The 22,369-nt window shown below is 40.4% G+C and overlaps 1 protein-coding gene across 6 annotated transcripts in view; it reads left to right on the top strand.

Moving 5' to 3' along the window:
* The first annotated feature begins 1,687 nt into the window (after nucleotides 1-1,687).
* Nucleotides 1,688-22,369, top strand: part of LOC147313924 (Na(+)/H(+) exchange regulatory cofactor NHE-RF3-like) — a 32,102-nt gene continuing 11,420 nt past the window's right edge. For 3 of the 6 annotated variants that reach the window (XM_086260668.1, XM_086260666.1, XM_086260665.1), the window contains exons 1-10: nucleotides 1,688-1,762; nucleotides 3,596-3,621; nucleotides 5,958-6,000; nucleotides 6,094-6,293; nucleotides 8,843-8,914; nucleotides 10,263-10,395; nucleotides 10,744-10,880; nucleotides 10,968-11,175; nucleotides 16,461-16,657; nucleotides 16,744-16,914. In XM_086260668.1, coding sequence (XP_086116794.1) covers nucleotides 1,726-1,762; nucleotides 3,596-3,621; nucleotides 5,958-6,000; nucleotides 6,094-6,293; nucleotides 8,843-8,914; nucleotides 10,263-10,395; nucleotides 10,744-10,880; nucleotides 10,968-11,175; nucleotides 16,461-16,657; nucleotides 16,744-16,914 — 1,224 coding nt within the window. In that variant the 5' untranslated portion in view covers nucleotides 1,688-1,725. Of the gene's footprint in view, nucleotides 1,763-3,595; nucleotides 3,622-5,938; nucleotides 6,001-6,089; nucleotides 6,294-8,842; nucleotides 8,915-10,262; nucleotides 10,396-10,743; nucleotides 11,176-16,460; nucleotides 16,715-16,743; nucleotides 16,915-22,369 lie in introns of those variants that run through there. The other 3 variants (XM_086260669.1, XM_086260670.1, XM_086260671.1) reach the window with 3 other exon arrangements.

Raw genomic sequence — 22,369 nt, 5'->3', positions numbered from 1 at the left:
GCCAGATCTGAATGGGGGAGGTCCATGTTGCAAGGAGAGCTTAACTTCTGTCTTGCTAGCTTGCCCTGCGCTCTTCCTTCTGACAATGCTGTCTGTGTTGAGCGCTCAGTGGATCTGCGCTCGACAGTGCAGCCTAGGCGGAGTAGTCGAACGCAGATTCACTGAGCGCTCAACACAGACAGCATCGTCAGAAGGAAAGTTGATAAAATAAATTACAAATGTTGTATTGTTCGATACATATGCGTACCGAACCGAAAGCACTGTATTGAACGGTTCAATATCGATACGAATATCGTTGCACCCCTAATATATATATATATATATATATATATATATTTGTATTTAGTGCAACTCTAAATACAAATATATATATTTGTATTTATGTACACTGGTGAGTGTCAGCACCACAGTCCAGGATGAGACAACGAACATCCAAGAATACATTGGGAAGATGGCCCCAACTGACCGAGTGCTCAGTGAATACCTCAGGCAGCAGAAACCCAAGAAAGAGGAGGGAGACGAGGAACCATCATGGAAGGACCCTGCACGGTATGTACCACCGGCAGATAGAGGAGGTGGCTGATACCCAGAAATCCTACCAGTGGCTGGACAAAGCTGGACTGAAAGACAGCACAGAGGCACTAATCATGGCAGCACAAGAACAAGCTCTGAGTACAAGATCCATAGAGGCTGGGGTCTATCACACCAGGCAAGACCCCAGGTGCAGGCTGTGTAAAGATGCCCCAGAGACAATCCAGCACATAACAGCAGGGTCCAAGATGCTAGCAGGCAAGGCATACATGGAACGCCATAACCAAGTGGCCGGCATAGTGTACAGGAACATCTGTGCCGAGTATAACCTGGAAGTCCCGAGGTCAAAATGGGAGATGCCCCCAAGGGTGGTGGAGAATGACCGAGCTAAGATCCTGTGGGACTTCCAGATACAGACGGACAAAATGGTGGTGGCTAACCAACCGGACATAGTGGTGGTAGACAAACAGAAGAAGACGGCCGTAGTGATCGATGTAGCAGTTCCGAATGACAGCAACATCAGAAAGAAGGAGCACGAGAAGCTGGAGAAATACCAAGGGCTCAGAGAAGAGCTCGAGAGGATGTGGAGGGTGAAGGTAACGGTGGTCCCCGTGGTAATCGGAGCACTAGGTGCGGTGACTCCCAAGCTAGGCGAGTGGCTCCAGCAGATCCCGGGAACAACATCGGAGATCTCTGTCCAGAAGAGTGCAGTCCTGGGAACAGCTAAGATACTGCGCAGGACCCTCAAGCTCCCAGGCCCCTGGTAGAGGACCCGAGCTTGAAGGATAAACCGCCCGCAGGGCCGTGCTGGGTGTTTTTTTTATAATAAAATAAAATAAAATATATAATAAAATATATTTTATATAATAAAATATAATGATAATCAAGAATTTATTTGAAAACATGTTGCAGGATGTATTGCTTTGGAATAATCAAATTTATTTATTTGGTTTGAGTTATTTTTTTTATTTTGTCCTCCACAGTGAACAGCAGTGCCACAGAGTGGTAAAGGTGCATTATGTTGTCTTTTCCATTGCAATGCATCACACTCTGCACACAGACCTCTTGAGGCGTGTCATGGAGTAAATGTTTAACCATTATGGCTAAGCAGAAAGCAGTCAGTATCTTAGGTTTTTATTATCTGTCTGTTGTGAACCTTGTCCGTCCACAGTGCCTTAGTCTGAGCAGATATAAATGCCAAGCACACAGAACTTCATGAGGTCCTTAAAAGGTAGGGTTTATTTTCTGCTTCTCAAACATATGACTGTTCGTGATTTGAATATTCAAATGTGTAAACATGCACTCCTTAGTTACGGCATAATTCCTCTGTGTGAAATGTCATAGCAGTGATGGTAAGCCAGTTTACTTTTGTTTTGTTTTTTACGGTAAGTGTTTTATGCATAATTATCATTGTGGTGGATTGTGTTTTTCAAAATGCTATGGTATATATTGCTGTCAATATAAAACCACACACTAACTTCAGCTATGTTCTTCCTGGTTAAACATTGCCTTTCACTATTTGAAAAAAATAAATCCACAGGCAGGATATTTTTGTGTGTGAGCACACACTCACACGCATGTGTGTGCACACACCTACACACACAAAGTTGGATTTGAAGAGTATTGTGAAATATTGACACAAAAGACCATGTTTCTGGGGGGTCATTTCCACTACCCTTTCTTTAAACATAATGAATGAATTGCATTAAAGAGAACGGAGAATGAGAATGTGCTCATTTGCACATTAAAAAAGTTAATGTTTTAAGGGTTCAAGCAACATTCCGACCTTCACGCTTTATGCTATATCCAGAATCAGTGACTGGCTTAATCAATGTTTATGTGAGAAATAACTTGCATTTTTATTAAAAATTAGTTTATTATGCTTTCATATGCCACAATGCAACGGACACAACTGACATATATTGCATTTTTTCCTTTTTGAATTAAATTTTGCTTCTATGCAGTTGAAACTATGCAGTTTTCCAGCTATGCAGTGGCAAAACAAGTACAGCATGTACATGTCAAAACGAGCAGACAGGAGAGGGTAGACAAAAATTGTATTCACTAATTATCATGAATCTAACTTTATAATGATTGATGATGGGTTTTTATTAGTGATAAAAAAAAGAGTTAAGATAAGTTAAGCTGTGTTATCCTTTCTATAGCAGGTGATAGATGAAAAAAAAAAAAAACCATAAATAATATAATGTGTGGCCTTGTTTGGCCACCTCATACAGCCAGAATAGCCATGGTGGTGGAGTGGTTAGTGCTGCTGCTTGAAGGTTCCTAGTTGGGGCTTCTTCTTTTTTTTTTTTTTTCTTTTTTTTTTTTTGAGTGGCACTACATGCTCTCCCAGTGCCTGAGTGTTTTGTCTTTTTCTTTTTGTGATTCAATTCAATTCAATTCAAGTTTTACACTAATAAAGAGAAATTTTTAGCAATCAGATGACCCCAAAGAGCAAGCAAAAATGGGAACTCTATTTATCAACATCAAATATTGATAAACTATATTTATCAGTATCAAAGCTTTATCATAAGTTTTAAGTCTAATCATCAAAGTAGAGAGGGTGTCTGCCTCCCGAAACCAAACTGGGAGCTGGTTCAACAGAAAAGAGGCCTGAAAGCTGAAGTGTCTGCCTCCCATTCTACTTTTACCAACCAACTGAAACCAACTTCTACCAGTTTACTGTGAAAGGACAGAGGTTTTCACAATGCACATGTTGAAACCACCAGAAAAAAAGCAGCTGGCCCTTCAGCTTAATCAGCTCCAGTCAATGTTAACAGGTGACAGGCACACTCATATAACAGAGCTACAGTCACCAGTCAGATTGAAACAGCAACAATAGCAAAGTGCGACCACAGGATGGCGGTAATGTAATGTAATGCAATGTATGATATGAAAGGAGGGACTTTGGTAAGTCTTTATTTATGTCTGTTTTTAGATATGACAAGGTAAGTACTGCTTGCCATGGTTGTCCTGAAAAGTGTATAATATAATGAGAATTCATTATATCCACAAACTAAGACAGATGTATCTACATGTTGTGTCACTGTTTCTCCTTCAGGTGGCCAGAATGCACAGAAATCCACAGTAAGTTCTCCTTTTGACCCACTAGAATCTTTTATGCCTTGCGATGAACATGAGCGGCCTTTTTTTTCCCAAAATGTTGTTGTAGGTTGTGCTTAAATAAATACATTATTTCTGATTTTTGTCTCCAACTTGATTGCTTGTTGCAATTCAGAAAACCCTTAATATCATGCAGCAATTAAATAAATTTGTCTATTTGTCTCTAAATAAATACTAGTCCACCTGCTGAGACTAAAGCTTGTCAAATGGTAATGATAAATAGACTGTCTCTTGAATAGCAGTACTTTGACTCGTTTTTATACAACACCTGAGGACTTTTTCTATGCTTCTTCTGCCTAACGTGTGAATTGAGCAGCCAGGGATTGAAGCACTAACCTTCCAACTAGTAGACGCTCTACCTCCTGAGTCAAGTGAAGCCAAAACATCTCTATCCCCCCCACTGGTATCTGGCTGGCCCCTCCTATGTTAGTGGAGGCAAGAGTTGTTAAACTAAAAAAAAGTGAATGTGAGCGAGTGAGTTCTCTTCAGCAAAATTCCTTTTTTGCCATTACTTCTTAACATGCTGTTATGGGTTCAAAGAGTTACCATTACTGTAATTTTACTATGAGTATTATACTATAAGAGTAACAGGGCGGACACCTTCTTGAGCTTATATGATTATTTAGTAACAATGTGTTTCTATCTCTCTCCACAAGTCAATGGACAGTAACACTAAAATAAAATTTGGAATAAATAATGTTGCTGCTGTTAAACTTCAACAGTCCATTATTAAACACAGTACTTAACGCAGTAATAACCAAAGGTAATATTTTATTTTAATTTTACCGTCATGTAGAGTTAATGTGTGTGAGTGCGTAATAAAACTTAAACATTTCAGATTTTTTCATATCATCCTCAGTCTTACCCTAAAATGTCTAAAAACATTTTCAAGATATTTCGTCAGAGCCATCTCTAGTCACAAAACAACTGATGAATAGTCCCATGTATTTAAGCTCCATTGGGAGATGTCTCATTGGAGGTGGTTCTGAGGGTTAATATGCAAATTATCACATGACATGAGCCAGTGTGTAAAATAAATCATGGATTACCATCTGTGAAACATTGCCCCAGTGCCCCATTATGTGAGCCATCAAGATCACGTGAGGTAAGGTGTGGATTGAAGTGACAGGGCAGTGATGTCAAGATTACATTGTAGTTGGCTGACAGCTAGTGTTGTAAGCCACCACTGGTGTTCGATGTTGGTCATTCATCATGGACATAGATAGACTCCTTTACTGCTTTCAAACCATCTGTCTTCTCTGCCAGTGTTCAAAATATAAACACTGGCATCCTCAAAGGATTGGCCTTTCTCCTTTCAGCTGAGTTTTGTCTTGTTGTGCCATGTGTTAAGTGCTTTCCTCATTTATTTCTTCTGCCTTTGAGGGAATGTTCTCTGTTGGTGCGTTAGAGTCCTGACCACCCCAAGTTTGTGTTGTAGTGTTTGGTGTGAGTCAAAGACTACTGAGCTGTGTCTGTGGGTTTTTGGTAAACTTGAATGCTGAGGCTGGGGTTCTCCTCAGCACAGTCCAGGAGTGGTAACCTATATTCAAAGGATACCTTTTTCTACTGGGTTCAAGCACCGTTAGGTGGTTGTTGTTGCGATTTGGAGAAACACAAACAAAATGGAATTGAAATCAATTGAAGTGATTTTGTTTTGTTCCTCTGAGGAGCCCAAAGATTCACTTTTCACTTTCTCTATGTAAAGATTGACTGTGAAGGGTGGCTGTAGCTTAGGAGATAGAGCACGTCATCTACTGATCAGAAGGTTGATGGTTTGATCCCTGGCTGCTCCAGCATGCTGAATATCACTGGGTTGCTACACTAGCTCCAAGTTGTTCTCCCACGCAAGTGTGTGAATGTTAGATAGAAAACACTTATGTAGGAAAAGCATAATAAACTGTTTGGGTGAATGAGGCAAGTTGTATAAAGCTCTTTGACTGCTCAGGTAGATTAGAATAGCTGTATATAAGAACCAGTCCATTAACCATTGCAATGGGTGACACTATTGGACTTCAATGCAGAATTGTCCAATTTGGTATAGCAATATTATAATTGGGAGTGAACAGGAATATTATACATAATAAATCTTGTTGTTAATCAGTGTAACTAGATGTGTTTCTTATGTTAAATAGTCAACATAAGAAAATGCATATATACCTTCTGTAAAAGGTGCATGTTCTGCTGTAAACAGGCCTTCTCTGTGCTAGTTTTTTATATGAAACTGTATCGTATCCTTTTAAAATTGGAGTTTTAAATTGACTCTAATATCTCCTTACATCAGTTTTACCTTTAATCCAAAGGAAGGGATTGACAACCCAGCTCTGGTCATGACTGATGATCCTGGTGAGATGTACACATCTTTACAAACAAAACATTTCATAATACCCTCCCGCTTCCTACTAGTTGTTGATTTTTTTCCTGTGTTTGCAAAGCCAGATCCAAGCGTGGTGCCGAGACTGTGCCACCTGAAGCGTTCAGAGGGCCAAAGCTTTGGCTTTCATCTGTGTATGTACAGCCAGGGTTTTGAGATCACAGATCTGGATCCATGGAGTCCTGCAGAGCACAGTGGCCTCAAGGATGGAGATCGAGTACTGGAGGTGAATGAGGAATATGTGGTCAACATGGATTTTAGCAGGGTTAGTATCTAGAATTTGTGCAATATGATAGTGGGTACAATGGTGGTTAGTTGTGTTACTCAAAGCAAGCAATGTTTACTCACAGCAAGCAGGTGTTTGTAGCCTCCTAGGGGCCTTCTGTAGAGTTAGCATGCTCTCCTTCTGCCAAAGGCATGGATTTTAGTATCGTTAGTGATTCTGAATTGTCCAACTGTTTAGATGTGAAACCTGAGTATTGACGACCTCCTTGCCTCGTACCAGCTGAGAAAGGCAAAGAGCCTGGCTAGATAAGGTTATGAGTGGCTGAAACCATAATTTTGCTTTCAAGAAAATGGAAGGATGGTTTCATGGTGAGGATTTTCCGCTGTGTGTTGCATTTTTTAAAACAACAGACATTCTGCAAAATAGCTTGTCCTTTCTTACAGTGCATACTTGCTGTACTGCAATTACATTTTTTTCTTGACTTTCCATCCTTTAGAATGTCATAAATTCTATATTATTTGACATTGTTTGACATTGTCACATACTATCCCATATGGAAAAGAAATAGTAAAAACTTATAAAAGACTTGCATAAGATGTGGCCTACTTCATGTAGTGAATCATATAAGGCTTATATGATTTACTCATGAAAGTGGCCACTTTCTCATTACTTTCATATATTGTTTTAGTAAGCATCCAAAACATACAAGTTTCATTTATATAATTTTTCAAGGGACCTTATATCTGTTTTCACTCTTGTATGCTTTTCATATAAGTTTCACACAAGACAGACACAAACTTTATAAGATGTATATATATCTTTTCCATATGGGTATGTAAGAGGTCAATATTAGTTAATCCCAATCAAAAGTTTAAGATCACTTGAAAAATGGCAAAAAATCATATTTTGCAAGGTTGGATCTTAACAAGGTTCCAAGTTGAGCTTCAGCATGCAACAAGAAGAAACATTTTTTGACCATGCAATATATTGAAAACAAGAATTAAATTGAAACAGGCTGTTTTACAGCTGATCAAAAGTTTAGGACCACATGCCTTTAAAAGGCCAATTCTGTGCAAAAATGTGGATTCATTGTCCCATTCTCAGGTAGTCACACTGTCAGGACGTTCCAATGGCAAAAGCAAAAAAAACCAAAAAACGTTCCCTTTTTGAACGTGGCCGGGTTGTCGAACTGCAGAAGCAGGGTGTCTTACAGTGCGTCATCGCTGCTTAGGTGGGACGCTGTAAGACAGTCGTTTGGAATTTCTTAAATGATCCTGAGGGTTATGGAACAAAAATGTCAAGTAGAAAATTTCACCAGCACTGAGCTTGAGGATCCAATTGGCTGTCCGTCAAGACACTGGACCTGGACCCAAATTAAGGCTGGTACTGGTGCCGACTGCAGCCTCATAACCATCAGACGGCATCTGAGACTGAAAGGCTTCAAAAACAAAAAACGTCTTCAAAGGCCTTGTCTCCTTGAACGCCACAGAACTGACCGTTTGGACTTTACACCAAACATGGTACATTAAAAGGTGGAAGAAAGTTTCATTCTCTGATGAGAAAAATTTAACCTTGATGGTCCTGATTTCCAACATTACTGGCATGACAAACAGATAGAGATGGTTTCTATGCACCACAGTGGAGGGGGCAGCATAATGGTCTGGGGTGCTTTGTCCTTCAGTGGAACAATGGAGCTTCAGGAGGTGCAGGGGCGTCAAACAGCTGCTGGCTATGTCCAGATGTTGAAGAGAACATCCCTCATGACTGAGGGCTCTCATCTGTGTGGTAACAACTGGGCTTTTCAACAGGACAATGATACAGTACACAATGCCTGCAGGACAAGGGACTTCTTCCAGTAGAATACCATCACTCTTTTGGACCATCTTGCACGTTCCCCTGATCTAAATCCAATTGAGACGCTTTGGGGAGTGGATGTAAAGGGAATGTGAATGCTAGATACTTTAGAAACCACTTAGGTATAAGTGATATGTGTAGATAGATACGTGTATAAAACATGCCCCACGGCTCATGCAGTTTTTTTTCTCTTTCTACCTAAGTGCTTTTTAAAGTATCTAGCATTCACATTCCGATGATGCATCGGAGAGCAACCAGGGGTTCAATGCCCAAGGATACTTTGGACACATACTGGTGTAGCGAATAATTGAACCAACAAGTTTCCAATTAGGTGATACCCTGCTCCACCCCCTGAGTATAGCAACACAAGGTTATTAATCTCTGGCTGTCTTCCACAGCATGTCTTCTATCCTTTCTTCCTTCTCTCACCGGTTGGGTGATGGCCACCCCTCTCTATGCCTGGTTCTGCTGGAGGTTTCTTCCTTCTTAAAAGGGAGTTTTTCCTTCACACTGTCACCAAAGTGCTTGCTCATAAGGTGTCATATGATTGTTGGGTTTTTCTCTTTATGTATTATTGTAGGGTCTACCTTGAAATTCAGTCTGAAGTAAAATGGAATAATTGATAAAAACATTATTAGGACAGGCTTAAACTGTTTTAATGGATGACTCTGCCATACAGAAAAAGAGTAAGTTTATAATGTGTCTATGATTATCTCTCTGCAATTATCTAACAGGTTGTGAGACAGATCCAGTCATGTGGCTTACACCTATTTCTTCTGGTGCTGAAGAGGGAAGAGTATGAATGGGTATGAGAACTGATCTTTCACACAACTATGTTTTATTCAAATCTGATGTCTTATTGGTAACCAGTGATCATAATGCTCAGTGATTAACATCATTTAGATCAAGACTAAATGCAGCTATTCTTAAAACAGTGACAGCCAGCAACAATCTCATGTTCTAATGCTACTACACATACTGACAATACTGACGATGAGGAACTTTCCAACCTCTCCCGAAATAGTTGTTGATTGCTGAGGAATTAAAGTTAACATTGCAGATGTGTGTATAAGTGTATGAATTTTTTTTAAACCTTTGCACAAAGGCAGTTTCTTTTCTTTTTTTTGAGAGACGGCCTCAGAAAAGAATTAAAGGGTGAGCACTTCTTGGCTCACATGTCATATTTACTATCAACTACAGGTTGAGGCTTCTGAAAATCTATATTTTAGTCCTATATTTTACTTTAGCCCCCCTCCCCTCCCAAATTTTCAACATTTCATCTCTGGCAGCTTAGCTCAGGAGGTAACAATTAGTCCTCTACCAATTGGAAGATTGGAGATTTGATTCCTGGCTATTCCATTAGGGTTATAGCTCTGTTATCAGAAGAAATTTTACAAGGTGCTTAACAACGAGGGATAACATGGAAAAACAAAACAAACACAAATTGAAACAGTGGTCCCATCATTGCACAGTTACATGTTGTTTACATAACAATTTATGGTTAACGTGAGGCTAGCAAGCCACTGACGCCATTTTATTTAACTCAGGTATGTATCTTTGAAGGGTTTTTATTTCTCTGTTTAAACTAGTCAAGGTACTGAAACTTTATTTCTGAAAGACACCTACTTTAGATCCTCATATTTGCAGCATTAATTTTGCTCTGCATTTGACTGTTAAACCCACTTTCTGCAGAAATTTCAAATTACAAGCATCTTAAGGTCTTGGTGGACAGAAACCCAAAGCTCTTAGTTAAATGACAAAACAAAGTGTGACAGCATTAAATAAAGAAACTAAACAAAAAAACGCCAACAGACTTTGTTAAGCTTTTCATCATCAACCTATTTCACCATACCACATAATGGGTACATCTAATGGCAACATAGGTAAAGTATTATAACTAAATGCAAAGATTGCCCCCCCCCCCCCCCCAACCACCACCACCAACAAGTACCAAGTCATGTTTTGCTTGGGGAAGAAATATTTATTTCACTCAGTAAATCATGCAAATCAATTTATAATGTTTGTATGAATAATTTAATTTTATGATTTTTTTTGCGGGGGGTGTTCTGAACTTTAGATTCTGGAAGAATGAATCCAGAACCACATATTTCGGGTCACAGAATCTTGCAGATGTCTCCTTTCTCCTTTTTCCAGGCAGTGTCTATGGGCGTGGACCTAAAATTCCTGGCCAATGCCACCAAAGGGGATCGCTGGTCTCGACCCAGGCTATGTCACATCCAAAAACAGCCAAAGCATGGCCTAGGAATGACTATTGTCTCAGTCGATGGTATTTATTTTGCTGTCACTATCTGTGACAAGTGCTAACTACTCACAATCACAAACAGCTCCCCTGAAGTCACTGTACCTTCTAACTATTTTACAAGAAAGCCAAGAAGTTCCAGTGCTAAAGTTCAAACTCAGTTTAGATGAACAGTTTCCCCTGGTTCTAGTCTATGTATCATTAGGACATAGACCAGAACCATCAAATCACAAAAGTGATCTAATGGTTCCCAAAATGTGCAACTATTTAATTATTTCTGCTGATTACTTATAATATACAACAGTTTTGTTTTTTCTTTCATCAAGCATTATTGAGTAGATTTTGACTGTGGACAGACTGTGGATGTGTCAACAGGTCAAAAGAATCAATATATGGTGAGAACAGTTATTGATGGTCCAGCAGAGAAAGCGGGTATCTTCAGTGGTGACAGACTGATCTGGATTAATGGACTGATGGTGTCCACTCTCAGATACTCAGCTCTCATCAGAACTGTACGGATCCTCTTCTCTCAGTCAGAATTGATGTGTGTGCTCTGTTACACTGAATGTGCATTACTTTCTGGTGTGTTTGGCCCTCAGGTGAAGAAGAGTGGGGATTCAGTGACAGTGCTTGTTATTGACAGTGACAGTGAGTCATGCTATATCAGAAGGAAAATTCCCATCATGCCTGTGGTGGCACAAAGCTGCAGCCTCCCCCACAAAGCTAAGACCATGAATCTGGTGAAGGGAAGTGATGGATATGGCTTCCTGTTGAGACAAGAAAAGCTGGCAAGCACACAACAAAAAGGTGAGAGACATATTAATGGAAAGTTTATGAAAGGATATAGGGTCCCACTTTATTTTCAATTGAACTGATTTCAATTCAGCTTTATTTATATAGTACGAAGCCCCGCAGGGGACATGGGAGAAAAAAAATTAAGACGGAGCTTTGCGAGATCTCGCAAAACTTTTGCGAGATCCCGAGTTTGTTTTGCGAGAGTTCACAAAAGTTTTGCGAGATCCCGAGTTTGTTTTGCGAGATCTCGCAAAACTTTTGTGGGCCAGTGGACACTTTTTCAATAATGAGGATGTAGACATCATGGACAGGAAAGAATGCTGGTTTGAGCAGGGAATCAAGGAGGCCATTTATGTGAAAAGGGGAGGCACAAGGATACATCTGTCACCATCTCACAATGCTTTGCTTGCAGCCATTCTTCAACTCTCTGTGAATGGTACTCATGGCCATTGATCAATGATGAATGGTCTTGTTGATCAATGGTCATGACAATTTGCATATTAATGATCAAGAAACTGACCTTGACAGTCCATTGTTCATCAGTGGTGCTAGTTTCAGTCACTGTGCAAAGGTACTGTGTATAAGGTTGGGGAAACCTGCAGTCAGCTGAGACTGATGAAGTCACTTGGATCAGTGATAAAACCTTTCTCCCACTGAAATCGCTACATCCAGATGAACAGAATCAACTTTTGGGGATTTACTTACCTGGATGATTGAGCATGCATCAGGACATCAGAAAGCTTGCTTATCAAGTCGCAGTAACAGATAATATCAAACACCATGGGATGAGAAACAGATGGCAGGGCCTGACTGGTTTATAAGGTTTGTGAAGCTGAACCCCAGCTGGGGCGGGGGTGGGCACTTAAATGATACTTATCTAACTAACCTACTCTAAGCTAATGCTGATTTTGTTCTAATCTTTGAGAAGAAAAACACTGGAGAATATGAGGACACCTTTGCCACCGCTGTCCTTATCTCTTCCGTGTTGCTATAACCCAATAGGAGAAAGCCAAGTCCAGTAGGATACAATGGAAATCGAAATCTTCTAAAATATATACTCTAACAAGACAAAAATGAGCAGAGAAAAAGCCAAAAATCCTAAATCCAATTAAAGCTGGAAGCAGCTTTGGAAGGGCCCTCGCACCCAGCCATGCCCAACAGGTGGCGATGGAGATTACCGTTCAATCTAATGTCACACTCAAGCATATAATGTATTGCACCACCAGTCAAAATGTCATCTAGATCAATGACGATTTTAGCTTTTTGTACACTTCCTCTTTCCACAAAGTGGCGCTCTAACCATTGCTGACAAATGGCACATCAGTCCGTTTGAGGCACGACTGTCATAGTGCCTGTAAAGTGTGAGAGGGATTGGACAATGTGTCTTTGAGTTATAGCAGTTTTGTAATTCTTGGCAAATGATTGAAACTCGACGTGCGGCCACGACCACCCGTTTCACGAAACGTGAAAAGCTTCGCATTTTAACATGACTGAGGTCACTTGATTCCACTCAGCGCAGATTATGTTGATCTGGTGAAATTCCAAGGATATGTTCATTAGAGTACGAGGCCTTAAAACTGTGAACAAACGTTGACATGTTCAATTGAAAATGGCTGACTTTCTGTTGGATGGGGAACACTGCTCCAAGAGACTTTTTTGTACATCTTGATATCTTACATCAGGCTGCTAAATTTTAGACTCAGAAATTTTGTAGGGGGTGCTGTGGCGTCATTTTGCAATACTCCATGAAAAGAATCACATAACAAGAAAGCCTTCTTCACACTGGAGTAGTGATGGGATTTCCGGCTCTTTTTAGAGAACCGGCTCTTTCGGTTCGGCTCACTAAAAAGAGCCGGCTCTTTCGGCTCTGAACCGGTTTTTCAGGTTGTTTTGTTGCTTTAATTAATTTATTATTAACAATAATAAAAAATTATGCACAAAAGGAATTACTAATGTACAAAAAAGTGGTTTTATTTATATATGTTTATATATAAATATGTGTGGTGGCCCCTAGAGACAAAACACGTACAAACTCCAAAGCACATTTCTAGCATGAACTGAACTTCCAAAACAGAGCTACCTAGATCACTTAAATTACACAATTGAAAGCATATGTGTATTGTTTGTGTATTTATACACAATCACTCATATATATTCAAATAATTTAAAAAAAATGTTCATTTACCTGTTATTACCACACACCAAATCCAGTTGTTGGTACTTGCTGGCTTGTGTAGCCACTAGGTAACAAAAGCTCAACACTGCACCTAGCATCCTGGAGCACTTCTATTGTGTTTTGTATGTGTTTTGAGTTTTTATGTGCTTCTGAGTTTTTACGTGTTTTGGAGTTTTTACGTGATTCAAAGTTTGTACGTCCTTCGGAGTTTGTACGTGCTTTGTCTGTAGGGGCCACTGTAAATATACTTTTATTTATTCACTCCACATAAAATGTAATAAATAAATCATATAATACAAAAACCAACTATTCACATTTCAACTTTTAACTGTTTAAATTTTCAGCTTTTTCCTTTAAAAAATTTAAAGTGAAACAACACAAAACACTGCAAACCACAACACAATTAAATATAAATTATAATATGAAAACAAAAAGAACATGCACATTCTCTGTCATATGGACCTGCATGAATAAACTTTCTGAATCCTTTATCATCCGCAACTGAAAATAGTTGTGGATGATTACTATACCTTTCTAATGTGACATTGTTGTCCCTGGCTGTCTTTCTCTTTCTCCCTCCTGCTCTGTTCCTGTGCTACTGAGTGTAACTACCGCCCCTCCCCCCTCATCCCAGTGTAAAGCACAAGGCTCGCATGCTGAGTGAAGCGAAAAAAAAGTGCGAGAAAGAAAAAGAAAAAAAAACACGGCTCGCGATAAGGGGCCGGCTCGTGTCGTTCGCGTCAAAGATCCGGCTCCAAGAGCCATTTTGTTCGCGACCAACACATCACTACATTGGAGGTGTGTGCCATATTTAGTGACTTTTCAAGCTTCCCAACCCACTGTCAAAAGCTTAGAAGAGTTAGAAGAGAGAGGCCTAATGTTTAATAATCCACATTCAACTGTTTTACTCTTTGGCGCAGCTGTGGATATTCTATTGTTCTTTCTTTGGGATTTTTTTATGCTTAAATTGTTTGATGACAGGAGAAGAGAAGCTGCAGAGAGATGTGTAAGACTGTAAGTCTGCTTCCTGGTCCCAATTCTGGATAGTCACATTTTGGCAGGTTTAATAAATTTGGCCATATTTTGAGAAACCTAGAGCTGCTCTGTCCAAAGTGGGAAGGATACTGTTGCACCTAATGGTCTTACCTATAAAACCCAAATTGTTTTTTGGAAACGACTCAGACAGACAGCAGTTAAGGAGAACATGCAGCTAAACATGTCACTCCTGATCTGATTGGGGAGGGGACCAGAGAAAAATACATAGTCTGAGATTGTTTAGCAAAGTTACACACCAATTTAATATTAGTTTTAGTGATCTACGATTGATGTAACCAGGTGTCATTACTGCCAACATGAATTCTAATTTTACAAAATCTACCTTTACATTTAGCCAGCAACTTCAGGGTTCCTTCAGTCTCACCTGCTCTGGCACCTGGAACAGAATTGCCAATAAACAGAGTTTGTTCCTGGCCTGAAGTTAGATTGGCTATAGGGATTTTCAAGGGTGCGGAGCCAGGTTTCCAATTCAGTGATCCTGACCTTCAGAGCAGTAAACAGGCTTTATTTAATTCAAGTATTGTACAACGAGGCCAAAGAGTAGCTAAACATCTCACAGACTGAGCAGGAAGATGCAGGAAGAACAGTTGAAGAAGCCATGTTGCTAGCAAGCCAGCTACGAGCTAAGCTAAACTAGCAAATACCTAGACACAGTAAATGAATACTGTGAATATAATTAGGGCTCAGTAGTTGGGCGTCTGCCATTTTTTCTGTTATTTTTTTCTCTGATGCTCTTCAGTTCCATTCTTAGAAAGCACAAAACTGCTTTCCTTTGTTCCCTCTTCATGTGAATATGGAAGGATGTCTACTTTATACAGACTTGCATACAAACTGAGTGTCTTGAGGAACTAAAAGCACTGACAGCTCTGAACTTACTGAATTATAATGAAACATAGGTTATTGTATTTGGTCCTGCTGTTGCACTGTTGGGTTTTTTCCTGTACACATGGACCCTAGACAGTAATTTTAGATGTGACAGTCTAAAAGTCTAAAATTACTGTGGATTTCTGTGCAGTGGTGTAATGCAGTTTCTTTCAGCTGAGGCAACTGATAAAGATAAAACAAAAACATTGTGTTGAAAGATCACTTTAAAATAATGCCTTTATGACAGCTCGGTTGGATTACTGCATCTCTTTGTGTTTGGGAGGTTGCTGTAGCACAGGAGGAAGAGCAGGTCATCTACCAGGGCCATCTATAGGGTTTTGAATGCTTACAAAGAGTAGAACAGCGCTATACAAGAACCAGTCCATTTGGTGCTAGCCAGTCCTCCCTGCAGCTGGTGCCACATGACTTTTAACTGGAACATATAAGAGAGACTATATTACTCTGGTTCTTAAAGCCCTTAAATTCATCCTACTTCTCTGAGCTAATGCACTTGTATTCCCGTCCTGTGCCCTTAGTTCAGTTCACCATCTGCAAGTACACAGTGGACGTTCAAGAGGGACAGGTCTTTTCCCATTGCAGCTCACAAATTGTGGAAATTACACATTAGACTGACTTGTTAAGACCCACTTCTACTTAGCTTTCAACCCACTGTGACATGTTGATTTTATTAACTCATGTTTAATTGTGTTTTGTACTGTTATTCATGCTTTTATTTTGTCCGGTACTTTTGTTTAATATTACAATTATTGTAATGCTTTTATTCCTACGTTCAACACTTTAAAAACAGAAAACACTAAATGGCTAAAGCAACACTAAAGCAACACTAAACACTAAAGCAACTTTATAAAAAAGTTGCTTTTCTTTATGCCTCTGATGACTGATCTTCGATCTCATTAGGATAGTGTGCAGTGGGACACTTGGAGGGCAGACTGTCAGCTGCCCAACTAATCAGAATTAGAAGTCATACTTTTGTTTCCTTTACTGTAATTCACTGCTGGGTGGGCGAGACAGGCTGTTTGGAAGATGGAGCTAAGCCTTGCCCAGGCTTAACTATCTATACAAAGTATATCAAGATGTAATCCAGATGTAATCAATTCATATATTTCTCAAAGTTAGGAATATATAAATATATTTCAGGAAACAGTAATAAATCTAATAATAATCTTCTGTGACCCTGCAGTTCATGTGCTGAGAGAAGTGGATGTGGGGAGTCCAGCTCAGGGTGCAGGAATGGAGGATGGAGACCTGCTGCTTGCTGTCAATGGGGAACCTATTGAGTCCATGGAGCATGAAGACATTGTTAGAAAGATTAGACAGAGTGGGGATAAAGTCTCGCTTACAGCTATATCTATTGCAGGAAGAGACTTTTACAGAGAGGCAAGTACAATCATATCAATACAGTCACACAAATATAGTATAACACGTAGTGTGTAAGGGGTGAACTGCTTTCTGTTCTCCTGCAGTTAGGCATTTCTCCTCTGTTATTCCATGAAGACTGTTCTCACCACTGCATAAAGAACTGGGAGGACGCTCCTCTAAGAAAACCCACAAAGTATAATCAGGACAGAGAGGAGGCTGACTCTGGTTTCTACTCAGGTTATGTCGCAGAAATGCCAGAAACCGTAAGGATACAGGTAGGACCTCACTGTTTTACTGAAGTTAGACATGAATGTGTGAGAACATGGCATGCAGTGTAAAATGTTGAGTCATCATAATGTCTAGAAAGGTGGTATTTAATGGGATTTGCAAAGCTAGTAATGCTTTGTGAATATTTAGATGTTTCTAAATGTGCAATTTTGCTTGCATTACATGTTTAACAGACCTTACTTACATTGTGCCTTTCTACTAAGGCACTCAAAGCAGTCCCTCATTCACCCAATCACACACACATTCATGCAACTATGCCTAAACACTTTTCAACATTCACACACTCACACCTTAGTTGCCCAAAGTAGATGCATGGATATGCATCAATTAAAGAAAAATGCTGTTGTCATTTAACTTTTTTATTGCATTTAACAAAACAAAAATTCATTCATCATCATTCATTTTCAGGACCTACTCTACTTAAGTTTGTGTCCACAAACTTGTGTCCACAAACTTGAGTAAGTTATTCAAATGTTCCTCAAATGTTCCCGTTAGTCAAAATTTTAGAGCATTTTCCGTTGAATCTCTAATGCGTCTAAAAGAGTTTTTGGTTCTATGTAGACAACACATGGCAGACCCGACCACATATTGCACATTTTTAACACTTTTCTTTATTACGGTTATTGTAACTACACGCACACGGCTGCAGTTTTTCAGCTGCCAGCCACACACCCCAACGACAACAACAGCAAACACCCAGGATCCAGTACAGACTTTAATGCAGGGAAGGCGTGGTAAGCTGATGCAGCTCCGGTGTGTGAGCCTCCCCGCAGCGGTGCCACAGACCACGCCCCGTAACATTCTAACACGTGAAAATATTAATTTATTTACCAAAATTATTTCTTAATATTATAATTTCGTATGCCATCTTAGAAACCCCATGATTTTGTGTATTTGGATTAGATTATCTACTGATGTATTTCCTTTTAACAAATCAGTATACTGGCAAAGTGAAGGATCTGGTCAAAGACAATAAAGACCACTTTGGTATGATAGTGGACTCAGTAGAGAATGTAAGAGTGGCTGCATTTAACCTATATGTACCTAACAAAGGTTACCCATGTCATGATATGAGTGAACAGTTGTTGTTTAAGGTGCAGTTCATGTGGAAGCCACCGGAGGGTGGTGTGGAGATAAAAAAAAAGGGATGGCTAAAACCTAAGACGGTGTCATGTCTGCTCCCTGAAGTAATATCGTAACATGGTGTCAGAAGTGAACTGATAAGACTATAGAAGAGTGTCGCACACATGGAAGGGCTTAAGCCGCCAGCTGGACTTGATTTGCTGCAAGGGAACCTCTCGGAAAATTGGAGACGGTTTCGGCAACGGTTCGAGCTGTATCTCGCGGCTACAGGAGGTGCTAGCAAGCCACCCAAGGTACAGTCTTCACTATTTCTTCACGTTGCTGGAGAGGAAGCGGTTGAAGTGTATAATACCTTCACGTTTGCGGAAAATGGTGATGAGCATACGCTGACGAAAATAATGGAGAAATTTGAGGAATACTGTAGCCCAAAGAAGAACATAACCTATGAAAGGTACAAGTTTTTCACGTGTGTGCAAGGGGATATGCCAATTAGCCAGTACATCACGGAGCTAAAGCTAAGGGCCAAGTCATCTGAATTTGGACAACTGCAAGAATCCCTCATCAGAGATCGGGTAGTGTGTGGAATTACATCGGATGCAATGAGAGAAAGGCTGTTAAGAGAAGATGATATTACTCTCGAAAAAGTAGTTCAGCTTTGCATTGCAGCTGAGACCACAAAAGCTCAAATCAAGCAAATGCATGAGGAGGATCAAAATGCTCAAGTCTCTGCACATGAAAGTAAAGACGTAGATGCAGTGAGACATAAGCAGACATGCAAAAAAGACAGACAAAGTAAGATGAAACTGAACGACAAAGACCAAGCAAGCACGTTTAATTGCAAACGATGTGGAACTAAGCATGCATTACGCCAATGCCCTGCTTATGGCAAACAGTGCAAGAACTGCGGGAAAATGAATCACTTTGCCAGAATGTGTAGATCGAGAAAAGTGCACACTGTCGCCGATGAAGCTACGGATCAGCAGGCAAGTCTGTTCATTGGAGCTGTAAATGCAAAAACACAGACACGAACAGATGAATGGACTGTAGAAATAAAAGTTGGCCACAAACCTGTGAAATTCAAACTTGATACTGGTGCACAAGCCAATGTGGTTCCCTACAGTCTACTACGAAGAATAGGAAATAAGCAAATGCTTAGACCCACAAATGTCAGGTTGTCAACATACACCGGAGACAAAATAGCAGTTAAAGGAAAGTGCACTTGGGCAGTGAAATACAAAAAGAAAAGTTTTGCTTTGGAGTTCATTGTCGTAAAATCAGAAACCAAGCCAATTCTGGGAATTCAAACATGTGAAGAAATGGGACTCATCAAGAGAGTGATGGCACTGAATAAAAGTGATGAAATGGACATCTTCAAAGAATTTGCTGATGTGTTTGAGGGGATAGGTTGCCTTGAGGGAGAACACACCATTCAAATTAATGATAGTGTGGCACCAAAAGTTCATCCACCGAGAAAAATCCCCGTCACTTTGAGAGAAAAACTCAAAGTAGAACTGGACAGAATGGAAAAAATGGAGGTGATTACAAAAATTGAAGAGCCTACCCAGTGGGTAAATCCAATCGTCGTTGTGGAAAAGGCTACTGGACGACTGAGAGTCTGCCTAGATCCACGTGATCTCAATACAGCAGTCATGAGAGAGCACTACCAGTTGCCAACAGTTGAAGAGATAACGAGCCGACTGGCAAAGGCCAAATACTTCACTGTGCTGGACGCAAGCTCAGGATTTTGGCAACTTAAATTGGATGAAGCCAGCTCTCGTCTCTGTACATTCAACACACCTTTTGGTCGTTACAGATTCCTTCGCCTGCCTTTTGGAATTAATTCAGCTCCAGAAGTATTCCACAGGACGGTGAGGCAGCTGTTTGAAGGGATTGATGGCGTCGAGACATACATAGACGACCTTTTGATCTGGGGAGAGACTAAAGTACAGCATGACGACAGACTGAGGCAAGTGCTGGAGAGAGCAAGAGCAAAAAATTTTAAGCTGAACAAAGACAAATGCAAGGTAGGCCTGGAGGAAATTAAATACCTTGGCCACATCTTCTCGGCAGATGGTTTGAAACCAGATCAGAGCAAGATAGAGGCAGTAAAGAAAATGCCTACACCAGAGTGCAAAAAAGATGTGGAGCGATTTCTGGGTATGGTGACATACCTAGCAAAGTTCATTCCAAACATGTCACAACACACAGCGCCATTACGCGGCCTTACCAGAGATGATGCTGCATGGCAGTGGGAAGGTGAGCATCAGCACGCATTCAACAAATTGAAAACAATTCTTACTGAAGCTCCTGTGCTCAGATACTATGATGTACAGCTTCCAGTAACACTATCTGTCGATGCTTCTAAAAGTGGACTCGGTGCTGTCTTACTACAAGATGGCAAGCCAGTTGCTTATGCATCACGCTCATTAACAGAGACTGAACAGCGTTATGCACAAATAGAAAAGGAGATGTTGGCAATTGTGTTTGGTGCAGAGCGTTTCCATCAGTATGTATATGGCAGAGAAGTGAACGTGGAGTCAGATCACAAACCACTAGAAGTGATAATGAAAAAGCCGTTGAGCAGTGCTCCAGCAAGAATACAGAGACTCCTAATGAGACTGCAAAAATATCAGGTACAAGTACAGTACAAGCCAGGAAGTGAAATGTACATCGCAGACACATTATCCAGAGCATATTTGCCAGTGACCAGCTCATCTGATAATGAGATAGAAGACCAGGTGCACATGGTAATTTCCAACTTACCTGTGACAAGTGCAAAACTAAAGGAATTCAGAAAGGAAACAAGGAATGATATGACACTGACTAAACTTACAGAGACAGTTCTGGATGGATGGCCAGAAACAAGAAACCAAGCTGCAACAGAAATCCAAGCGTATTGGAATTACAGGGAACAAATTTCAGTAGTGGATGGAGTTCTGTTCAAAGGAGAGCAGCTTATTGTTCCTGCAGCACTGAGAGCAGAAATGCTAAAGCGCATTCATGAGGGTCACTTGGGTATTGAAAGCTGCCGACGCAGAGCGAGAGAAGTACTCTTTTGGCCTGGAATGTCACAGAGTATCACAGAGATGGTGAACTGCTGTGATGTGTGCAGTACTCACCAGAAACGACAGAACAAAGAACCACTACATCCACATAGTGTTCCTGAAAGACCTTGGCAGAAGATAGGTGTGGACCTATTTACTTTTGACCAGCAGGAATATCTCCTCTTAGTGGATTACTATTCCAAGTTCATTGAGGTTGAGTGGCTGAAGTCAGACACAAGAAGTGCAACAGTTATCACTCATCTTAAGTCACAATTTGCCAGACACGGGATTCCTGAAACGGTGATTTCAGACAACGGACCACAGTTCAGCTCCCGTGAATTCCAAGACTTTGCAAAAGAGTGGGAGTTTTGTCACAACACTACGAGCCCCCACCATGCACAGTCAAACGGAATGGCAGAGAGAGGAGTACAAACAGTGAAACTCTTGTTAAAAAAGGCAAAAGCCGAGGGGAATGACCCGTATCTATCATTAATGAATCTGAGGAGTACACCGTTGGAGGACATTGGAGCGTCACCAGCCCAGCTGCTAATGGGTCGACGCATAAGAACAAGACTTCCAACAACATCGCAAAGATTGAAACCCCACATGGTCACTAAGACAGTGCAGCAGTTGTTAGAAACAAGACAACAGAAACAGAGAGAATACTTTAACCAAGGAACCAAAGCACTTAAACAACTGCAGGTTGGTGACACTGTCAGAATGTGGCAACAGGGTGTATGGAATCCAGCTCAGGTGACAGGTTTATCTGAACATCCAAGATCTTATGTTGTTCAGATGCCTGATGGACAGACATATAGAAGGAACAGAAAGTTTCTAAGGCAGTCAAGGGACAACCAAAACGTAACACAGCAAAATGAGTGTGATGAAACACAGGGACAAAGTGAGATGGACATGCAAAGTACAAATGTCACTCCCACAGAGTTTCCAAGTTCCCCACCCAAAACTGCGAGTGGACGTATTGTTTCCAAGCCCAGAAGGCTTATTGAGGAATAAAATGAACATTATGTTTTGAGCACATGCTGTGATTAAAAAAATAAAATAAAATAAAAAAAGTGTTCACTAGAGAGAAATGTGAGTATGCCAAGAGGCATTTTTTTTCTCCCTTTCTTTTTTCCCTCTGGTCATGGGCCTTGAGTGGTGTTGTGAGTTACTTTGTTGTTTGCCCCTGTTGTTGAAAAAAAAAAAAAAAGGGGGATGTCATGATATGAGTGAACAGTTGTTGTTTAAGGTGCAGTTCATGTGGAAGCCACCGGAGGGTGGTGTGGAGATAATAAAAAAGGGATGGCTAAAACCT

The sequence above is a fragment of the Aulonocara sp. 'chitande type north' Nkhata Bay genome, linkage group LG14 (assembly GCF_057382095.1).
Source record: "Aulonocara sp. 'chitande type north' Nkhata Bay isolate Kocher_YH1m ecotype deep benthic linkage group LG14, A_spYH_male_GT1.1, whole genome shotgun sequence".
Taxonomy (NCBI): Eukaryota; Metazoa; Chordata; class Actinopteri; order Cichliformes; family Cichlidae; genus Aulonocara; species Aulonocara sp. 'chitande type north' Nkhata Bay.
Note: the sequence above shows the minus strand (reverse complement) of the source record. Positions and strands in the feature narration are given on the sequence as shown.